This window comes from Dromiciops gliroides, chromosome 2 (genome assembly GCF_019393635.1).
Source record: "Dromiciops gliroides isolate mDroGli1 chromosome 2, mDroGli1.pri, whole genome shotgun sequence".
Lineage (NCBI taxonomy): Eukaryota > Metazoa > Chordata > Mammalia > Microbiotheria > Microbiotheriidae > Dromiciops > Dromiciops gliroides.
In genome coordinates, this window is record NC_057862.1 from 273,355,344 (window position 1) to 273,365,734 (window position 10,391).

Below are 10,391 nucleotides of genomic sequence, written 5' to 3' on the forward strand. Positions count from 1 at the left end.
TTGTCCTGTAGGAAAGTGGGAGGGGAAGGGGATAAGGGGGGAGGGGTGAATGGAGGGCAAATTGGGGGAGGAGGCAGTAAAAAGCAAAACACTTGAAGAGGGATAGGATGAAAGAAGATAGAATAGTAACTGTGAAAGAAATGACAAGCAGGATATTATCAGGAGGACTTATGAAAAATGCAATTCATCTACAGAGAAGAACTGATGGTATCTGAATACAGTTTGAAGTATAATTTTTTTTGTTAGTTCCTCTTTTTAAAGTTATTTTGTCTATTTTCTTTCAAAACCCGACTAATGTGGAGATATTTTGCATGACTGCATTAATTAAAAAAAAAGATTTTAAAAATTAATTTAATTTTGGAGAGCGGAGAATAGCAATAACAAAAAAGTAAATAAAAAGTCAATGAAACCGAATTTATTTAATTACTTTAATTAGTGAAGGGATGGAGAGGCAGTGATATCAAAAAGAAAATAACTGAAAAGAGCATTAATGAAACATTTAAAAAATACACAAAATAGAGAAGAAATTTCAGAAGCAGACATAGACATGCAGGGTAGTGTTGGAACTACCATGTTTTACATTTAAAAATAACTATCAACATAATTGAGTTTCTGTCAGAAACAATCTTTTTTCCATACTTCTTTGTACAAGGAAATGTTCATATTTCTCAAAAAGAAAAAAATCTTTAAAAGCAAATGTGAACCTGCTTAGCTTGTCTCTGAACCAAGAGACATTTTAAGTATTAAAATCAGCTTAAAATGTAATTAAAAAGAGAATATATGAGGCAGCTAGGTGGCACAGTGGATAGAGCACCAGCCCTGGAGTCAGGAGTACCTGAGTTCAAATCCGACCTCAGACACTTAACACTAGCTGTGTGACCCTGGGCAAGTCACTTAACCCCAATTGCCTCACCAAAAAAAAAAAAAAGGGGGAATATATGTAAAACAAAGACTGCTAACTTTATTAGAGACAAAACTCAAACCAATGAGATCCTCTTTTACATTTATCTAGATTGAATACAATTTGAAGTACAGATGTAAGGCTCAAAAATTATTCCTTCAAGAAGTAAAATCAATGTTCTTCATTTTCTTGAAAGCATGCCAAACTTATTCTTTTAGCATACATTTTTTTCCAACACATGATCCACCACAAAATGGTCTTTAAAACAGAATTTCATGTTGGGTCAAACAACAACTTTGGTCACATTTCAGTCTTTTCCAACATGCAGGGAATCCACCATCTTTAGGAATGCTGGCAGGTCACATTGGTTGACTTTTAGTAGAATTCTTCTATGAATTCAAAGTAGCACCCATATTTCTACTTCTGTTACTCAAATCCAGTGTCTGTGATAAGCCATGAAACTATGTGATGAAAACTTTCTCATACTATTCTTATAAGCCCAATTCATATGTTTAGCTTATCCAGTTGTTGCAAACTTGGGACAAAATGATGAAAGGTTTCAAAACTGTAATTTCTATAAGAAAAGAGAAAGCGATGAGAAACTTTAGGTTTCAAGGCTTTAGCTTAAAAAAAAAAAAAAGCCTGAAAAACACATTATCCAACCCCCCATTTACTAATGTCATCACCTTTTCTCAATGGCCATTTTCTTCAACACATACCTTACTCTCTAAAACATTAAGGTATGTAACTCCCCTGATTACCAGACCTCCAACTAATCATTTTCCCCTCACCTCAGTAATGTAACCAATCATGATCCCTTACCACCATGATGCTAGCCAATTATATGACATTTGTTCTGTTCTATGCTTATAAAGTGAGTCACATCCGCAACTGTGGGTCTTCAGCATAAATTGAGGCAATCCATTGACCCTTTATTATCAAGTATTATATACTAATATCTGTTAATAAATTATATCATGCTCAGAGGAAAAAAAAACATTTAAACTATCGCAACATTAATATTGACCGACATTCTACCTTGCTGTTGTTTAGTTGTATCCGACTCTTTGTGACCCCATGGGCCATAGTATGCTAATGCTGTTCGTGGAGTTTTCTTGGCAAAGGTGCCCTTTCCTTCTCCAGTGGATTAAGGCAAACAGAGATTCAGTGACTTGCCCAGTGTCACATAGCTAATAAGTGTTTGGCCAGATTTGAACTCCAGCCTTCCTGACTCCATGTCCAGTGCTCTATCCACTGAGCCACCTAGCTGCTTCCAAATATGAAGACCGTATTTCATTTGGTATACAGGCTTTATACCTTATACAGACTACTTTGAATCACCCTTGCTGACAGAGGTCAGATAATATAGCAAGAGATAATCTGAACATTTTATATTTGATCTTGTAATGCATTTTTGGGCACAAGAGTTGCCTTCTGAATTATGTTTTATTTAGCCTATTTAAATCCATTGGCATAGTGTTCTGACTACAGTAGGTGCTTTATTTGTTGGATTGTCCACATACCAACTAAAGGTGGCATGACAGAGGTAAATCAATTCAAGATTAAAAACTTTCCAAGAATAACTCATGAGCAGAAGGCAAAAGCTGCTTATGTTTAAAAAAGTAGTGGGATTACCAAACTCTTTATCCTGAGTAGCAAGAGTGAAACTAAGCAATGATAATGTGTGACACTAAGATGTAATAAAGAAGCCTGAGGACACATGAAAGAAAAAGATCCTTTTGATAGTTGGCTACAGGTATTCCCTTTGGTACCAGAAGCTGCTTAATTTAAAATCCATCACTTAATATGAAAAAAAAAAAAAGATGGTGGTTAGTCATCAAAACTACTTTAAGCTTTCAGATGTTAAGTTACAGAGAAAGACTGACAGTTTATATTTGGTCTTGCCAGAAAACTATTTTTCCAAGGCCATTATTTATGGGGAAATTTTACAAATGTTTCAAGTTATCCACATCTGCATAGTTTTTACAAAGAGCAAGCATTCAATAACGTTTACTAAAGCCAAAATTTAAGTGACAGCTAGACATTTTGTAAAAACATGCTAATAGTTCAGAAAAATACACTAGTTGGGAAGTACCTTCATCCCAAAGACCAAGAATCCCAGGACAGAAATAGGAAGAGATTATCTTTTCTCAGACTTTGAAACCAATAACGACAAGCTACATGATAACATGCTTCTTTCCTTACAGAATTTTGTGTTAGGCAAGAAAATGACCATTGAACAATTTCTCATGTAAAATAGTTATCTTAGTTGCCAAGCAAATGAGGTTTAACTAAATTATAACGTGTAAGAAATAAAGTTAAGTACAATATGCATAGGTCAGAAATGTGGCAAAAAATATATTCCCCTTAAGGGAAAAACTGCTCTATAAAAAGTGAGGTCTGCAAATAATTAAGAACTACCCATTAAAGTTACCATTTTTTCTTTCTGATGTATAAAATATGAATATCTTCACTCCGATATTCTTCATCATGTTTCTCCAAAGGAATCTTTTCCAAGTCAAAATCCAACTGAAGAAGCTAATATAGAATTACAAATATATATAGATATATACTTTAAAAACTGTGACTTCAAAAAAGTCAATTAACTTTCATTTTTACATTACAGGAGAACATTAGGATTAAACAATATTACCATATATTCTAATTTAATGCAGTCTAAAGCACTGGTTCTTTCATAAACAGAGCCTGACTCTTTAGTTATATACCACAAACACATAGATTCCTCAAGAGTTCTTGGTTGCATTGTGCTTAATTCTCATCTATTATATAAGACTATGAGGATATGCACTTCTTTAGTTTATGCAGGACAATTTCCTTAATCAAACCCTGAGCAAATAAAGAACTAGAGGAAATAGTCATAAGAACCTCTCTCCAATGAGAGATCATTATTTTTGTTGCATGATGGAGCTTTACTTATCATTAATATTACAATACAGGATCAATTTTTACAAAAAGACTACCATAAAAATATTTGCAACTTATGAACACCAATTTTTGAAAACAAAGTAGATGAGAAATTCTTTGAAGAACCTGTTAAGACCTTCCAAATCAAATGAATATACTGATAGTTGGTGACATCTATGCAAAGGTAGAAAAAGGTAAGGATGAGGCAAAAAATGTAGGAAAGCATGGTTTAGGAAAAAAAAAGAAACAATAGATACCAATTACTTGTAAAATTACATAGCTTCATGACTCTATAGTACCAAGACTTTCTTTGAATAAAATAATAGGATTTGGACATGGTATGTACCAAATAACATCATAAAGAACAATCAAATGAAGTAACAGAAAGTACTCTGTAAACTTTAAAGCATTAAGTAAATGCTGGCTAGAATTATTAAATAGCTCCAATTTTTTTTTTTAAGTGAGGCAATTGGGGTTAAGTGACTTGCCCAGGGTCACACAGCTAGTAAGTGTTAAGTGTCTGAGGCCAGATTTGAACTCAGGTACTCCTGACTCCAGGGCCAGTGCTCTAGTCACTGCACCACCTAGTTGCCCCAAATAGATCCTATTTTAGCAGACAGGCTAAAAGCTTTTACTGATACAAGAATTATCCCTGAATTAGCTGTCTGCGTACAATCAGATCATCAACTTGTTGGAGTTAAAATCAGAATTAGTAAACTACAAAAAGAATGAAAAAAAGATATCATATATAATTAAAATGTTTTAACTCTAAATTATTTAAATTAATGAAAATCAAAAATGGGAAATGGACAACAGAAATGACATCAATACCTATTTTAATAATTTCACCCAGAAATTAACTGTCAAAACAAGGAAACCAAAAGAATTTTTAAAATCACCTTAGTTGGCAAATATCTGACTTACCTGCCAAATGCAGAGGTGGTTGCCAAAGGCAACCAGGTTAGAGGATAAATTCATTTGTAAAACTTTATGAAGGACGATAGACAATTATGAGCAGTATCATTTAATAAGACAGACATAAAACCAGTTTAAAGAAAGCTTGGTAAGATATCCAACTAAGCAAAGTCATCATAAAGGCATTCAAAGATGAAAATAGGAGTATTCCAAAAAGAATAAAAATGTAAGATTTGCAAGAACCACTTAATAGTGACAAAATGGTACTAAAGAAGAGTCAGAAAAAGCAAACTGACAAGATCAAGTATATAGAAAGCAGATTTGTAGCAGAAGTGATGTGACTGGGGATGCTAGGGTACTGATAAACAAGGTACATGAAGAAGATATATGAGGTATGGGGAAAAAAATCTGGGCCCTTATTAATACTAAAAAAAGTGGCCAAGAATACATCATTAACACCAACCTATACACCTGCTCTTCCCTCTATAAAGAATCTTTATGAATCTTCCATACATAAATCAAGGACATTCTTAATGATGCTCTAACAGGGCCCAATTAGAACTGCCCTGCTTGCTTCCAGACAATCATGTTCACTAGCTCTGTACTTGAGTGATAGAAGGCTTTAAATGCTTCCAACAACCCACGCGTCACTCAGGGCTTAAAGACACAGAAATTTAGGGAATGATGAAACAATCCCTTTATTGACTGTTGAGCAGGAAGAGCCACTGCCTTACTGGGCACCTTTAAAAGGAAGTAACCAATTCTCAGTTGCTTCCTGTCTCTCCCAAGCTGTAGACAGTGTCAGAACTATTCAAATCTATGGGAAGACAACCACCCTTGCCCTGCCTTCAGCAACATGCCAACCATTCCCACCTGGCTTTTCTGCTTTATGCTGGTTCAGCACTGGAGGCAACCTCCTGAATTTGAGATGTTGAAGATTCTGGTTTCACTGGTTGGGAGTGACTAGTAGCAAAGTGAGTTTATGATTTAGAGAAGAGAGCCACCAAATAGGGGATAAGCCCAAGTACAAAGTAAGATTAAATGTAAAATGCCTATTCGGTGAGCAGTCACATAAACAACTTCATGTTCTGGTATTTAAGTCTCAACTTCCCTAGGAAGTATAACAGTAGTTAATACTGATGTATATTTAAATTAATTTGTCAATGGAGCTTGTGAACCACTGTCTCTGAGAAACTAAAGATGATTATCATGCAGAGCTCAACACAAATGCATATGGTGAGTGTAAGTAGGTGGTACACATAACCAATAAGGATCTCCCAAGAACAGAATTAAAGACCACCATCAAGAAATAAGACAGGAAGAAAAGACAGACTGGTCATGTGACAAGAATGAAGTGCTTCACTGACCCTGGTGCTACTGATCTTCAGCAGTGTTGCACTCCACCCACAGTGAACTTCTGGGAGAACATGGGCAGAGTCGCACAGAATAGACAGTCTTAGAAGGACTGTGATATAACTTCCTGGAGAAAACTTCTGAAATGCTGATATTACAAATCCATTTGGGTATTTGGGTAAGAGAACTTTGGAGTCCCTCAAACTTGGGAACCACAGGGCAAATTTTCCCATTTCTTAAGCTAATGTATGGTGTAAGAATTTCCATGAGTGTGTGCCCAGGGAAAGAGCCAGGAAACATATTTGACCATCAGATATTTTCTAGTCACCTATAAAAAACCCATAGATTCTCTGTGGCATAGAAGTGATCCTAAGCACTCAAATATCATGCAAAATGGTCATGAGCTCTGGCCCGTCCTCCTGAGCTGGAAAGGCTGGTAATGGCCTATAAATCTCTCTTCCAAGACCCAGCATAGAGGACTGAGCCCAAATAATTTTTCTTTCTTTTCTGCCAAAGCAACTCATTAAACTACCTAGCAAAGTACTGAGGGGGTTACAATCTGTTTGTGAAGGAGGCACACATGGATGAACTCATCACTGAATTATTTTTTGATCATATAACAATTTCAGAGTGTTTCCTCAGTATAAATATACACAGACCCCATTACACAAGTTTAGTGCTACTTTTAGAGCAGTGCAAGAAAAATTTGTTTGCTGCAGAAACCTGTTCCAGATATAAGGTATAAAGCTCCACTCAGGCCCACCTGTTTTGAACAGAGAATCTACAAGTTTCTTTTTAAAAGCAGCAGACATGTCACATATGCCCCCCAGAGGATAAAAGGAGAAATAAACTACATGTCTTACACAATTTTATAAAATTTCCTGTTCAGGTGAAACTAAATATAGGTTTAATACTGTTTCTTAAGTGAGACAAAATACAAATTGAATTTACTACTTGAATAAATTTTTCTCTTCTTTCATTTTTCAGCAACAATCCAAACAATTTCCCACCATTAATTTAAGTTTTCTGGAGATATTAAGTTCATTTTAAGGATATCATTATGTTTATTAATCAAGTATTGGTCAAACTTGACTATCAATTTTTTTTTACATATAAGGCCACAAGAAATTCTTTTTTTTTTCCAAAAGAAAAAAAAGCAGCCTTGTTTTTCAAAGAATCCAAGACAGAGATTATAAGGACATTCAAAATAATACACTTATATAACATTTAAGGATCGGCATGGTGCCTTACATAAATTGTCACCTCCAGTTCTCCACAACCTACATGTAAGTGCTTTTATTATCCATTTTATAAATAAAAAAATTAAAAGCTCAGGTTGAGTTACTTGCCCAGGCAGAATTTTAATTCAGTCTTCTTAATTATGAGTATAGAGCTCTAATCAGTAAGCCTTGTTGCCACAAACCATTTATGAATACTGAGAATAGAGATCTAATTTTTATACACTCCTTTGGAAAACAATATTTCTGTCCACTTTTTTCAGAGTATCAAGTTTTGAAAATAAATGATAAAACATCAAGAGTCATCAGCTATAATGAGGTACTTACCTCAAAATACCTTCTCTCTATTTCTGGATTTTTCCCCATAGTTCTTTGTTCATAACAACATATGATGCAGGTCTTAGGCCCACTGAGATCCTTTAAAGTCTTTAACAATGGCTCCAAAGACTGTTTAAAGGGAAATAATGGTTTTTACCATCAATTACAATTGGAAATAATTATAACTGAACATACTTTTGATGTTTTGTAAATAGCATATTCCAAACTTCACTAATTGGTGAATTGGCCTCAGTTTCACTGACTCGTTAGGGAGTCAAAATGGAAAGAATGAAAATTAAAGAAAGTTGTTCTTTATACTAACAGAAGCAAATGATTAAAAAAAAAACTGGTCTGCTCATGTTTCTCTTGACTCTCATCCTTAAAAAATAGTACCAAATTTAAGCATTTTCTTAACTTTAATCACAAGTTTATCACTGTTTAATCCCTATGTTTAGTAGATAAGTAGAGGATAAGCATCTCACAAAACCTCATGCTATCCTTTAAAGAAAAACACTGTATGACTCTATTAAGAGTCAAGGCTCAAAGAACCTAATTTATCATCTTTCCATACATTTTGCTCTTCAAATGACATTTTTTTTAAATCCTGAATTCATTCTGAATAATCATAAATCATATTTTCAAAGACAATTCAGTTTTTAATGTTTCAAAACAGATCCACCACTAGTTTAGCCATGCTATACTACACAGCAGTATATTTTTGCTATCTTACAACTCCCAATGATCTTTCCCTTCCCTGAACCTTTATACAGTTTGTACTGAACAAATGGTTTTGTTTCCCCAACTAATCTGTAGGTTCCATGAGGAACAAGGGGAGGAATCCAAAAGAGGATTAATAAATACTTGTTTCTGGGAACAGGGTATTTAAATACATGTGGTGCACACCTGAAATTTACTTTAAAAAAAAATCCATTCTATAAAGAGTTCATGGGTGCTGAACAGTTACCTCTTCATAGTATATACAGTCAGCCATCAATATGTAATCAGGTGAAGAAAAACAGTCTTTTCTTTCTTCGCCCCTTAAAAAGAGACATACATTTATCAAGATTTATTTTTGTATTTTTAAAACACTCACAGTTTAGAAAACCCTCATGTGACAGAGGAGCTATAGGTTTTTTATAGGTGACCAGAAAATATCTGATGGTCTCAACACAAGATACACTTTAAACAAAGCTACCCTTGCACAATTCTTATACTCAAGTTAAAAGAGCATACAAACCATTTCAGTACCTTGGCTTGCACAGAACCGGTGATGAGATGCTCATTCATTTTAATATTCAACTTCAGCAAGTCCTGTAGTTCCTCCAGATCTGTGACTATAACATCTGCCCTACAATGGAAGGAGAAACACAAGAGTGTGAGTAGATAAATGTGTAAGTCTAAGTATCGGGGGAGGGGCTCGGCAGTCTACCCAGCCCCCTCCCCCCAGCCCGTGGGGGGGGGGAGACAAAAGGAGATGGGTGGGCGGGGCCGAAAGCAGCACGTCAGGCCGGGTCCAAGAAGACCGCGCGAGCGAGCGTGCCTGCGTGCGTATGTGAAGGGGGCGGGACGCCGCGCCCAGATAGACCGTGCGCTGATGTTTGGGTGCTTGCGTGTGTACTGGGCGTCCTGCCGCGTCAGGTCTAAAAAGATCGTGACCGTGCATGCACGCGCGTGCGTAGGTTCCCAGCCCGGAGGCGCCGCAGCCCCGCCCTCCCTCCCGTGACCCTCAGCAGGAACCCAGCCCTTACCCGAGGGTGGCCGCCATGAGCCCCACGGCGCCGGTGCCGGCTCCCAGCTCCAGCACGGTTCTCCGGCAAAGCGCATGTGTCCCGGGGGCAGCGCCTGAGAAATGCTGCGTCTCCAGGTACTTGGCCAAGACGATGGCGGCGTCCCATACCACACAGCCCACGCCGCGGGACCCGTACTGTTGGAGTCGCAGCACCGTGCCGTCCCGCTTTTCCAGCGGGCGCACGAAACTGCACTCCGCCTCTTCTGCCGCCGCTGCCATAGCTCTCCCGGCGACCGGGATGAGGGGACCCGCACCCTACAGAGACTCCCACCCGCCGGGGCTCTTGCGCATGCGCGCCGTTCCCTCGTTGTCTAGCGCCCGGCTGAAGGGGAGGGACTTGTTACCAGAGCAACGAAGCCGCGCTCCCAGAGGTGCTTCTTAACCAATCCGCTGCACAGATTTCAGGAGGGCCCTGAACATTTATGAAAAAAAAAAATTATCTTCTCCCGTTAGAATGTAAGCTCCTTGGGGGCAGCCAGGTGGCGCCGTGGATAAAGCGCCAGCCCTGGATTCAGAAGGACCAGAGTTCAAATATAACCTCAAACATTTGACGATATGTGACCTTGGGCAAATCACTTAACCCTCATTGCCCCGCCAAAAAAAGAATGTAAGCTACTTGGCACAGCCTGTCGTTCTTTTTTGCTTATATTTGTTTTTCCAGCATTTAACATGGTGCCTGGAACATAGTGATGATAATAATAGCAAGCATTTACATAGTACTTACCATATGCCAAGGCTTTTTTGCAAATATTACCTTGTCAGATCCTTACAACTTTGGGAGTTAGGTGCTGCTATTATCCCCATTTTACAAATGAGGAAGCTGAGGCAGACAGGTTAAATGATTTACCAAGGGTCTCACAGGTTGAGGTCATATTTGAACTCAAGTCTTCTTGATTGCAAGTCTAGGGCTGCTTAAATAAATGCTTTTTGACTGATGATAAAATTGGTTTCC

General features: G+C 37.4%; 1 protein-coding gene across 2 annotated transcripts; it reads right to left on the minus strand.

Annotated features, from left to right (window-relative positions):
* Positions 1–440: 440 nt before the first annotated feature.
* On the minus strand, positions 441–9,723 carry VCPKMT (valosin containing protein lysine methyltransferase). Of its 2 annotated transcripts, XM_043981107.1 has the most exons (6): positions 9,399–9,723; positions 8,888–8,998; positions 8,615–8,687; positions 7,660–7,779; positions 3,336–3,439; positions 441–1,475 (listed from the first exon to the last, which is right to left on the minus strand). In XM_043981107.1, coding segments are annotated over exons 1-6 (669 nt in total). In that variant the 5' UTR covers positions 9,659–9,723; the 3' UTR covers positions 441–1,474. The 2 variants fall into 2 exon arrangements, with proteins under 2 accessions (XP_043837042.1, XP_043837043.1); XM_043981108.1 differs by lacking the exon at positions 8,615–8,687 and having other exon boundaries at positions 8,899–8,998.
* Positions 9,724–10,391: the final 668 nt, after the last annotated feature.

Coding starts and splice junctions, on each gene's coding strand:
- VCPKMT (XM_043981107.1), bottom strand. CDS start 9,658: ATGGCAGCGGCGGCAGAAGAGGCGGAGTGCAGTTTCGTGCGCCCGCTG. Junction 7,780..8,614: donor ACTGTATATACTATGAAGAG/GTAACTGTTCAG, acceptor CCCTTTAAACAG/TCTTTGGAGCCATTGTTAAA. Junction 3,440..7,659: donor TAGAGAGAAGGTATTTTGAG/GTAAGTACCTCA, acceptor ATTCTATATTAG/CTTCTTCAGTTGGATTTTGA.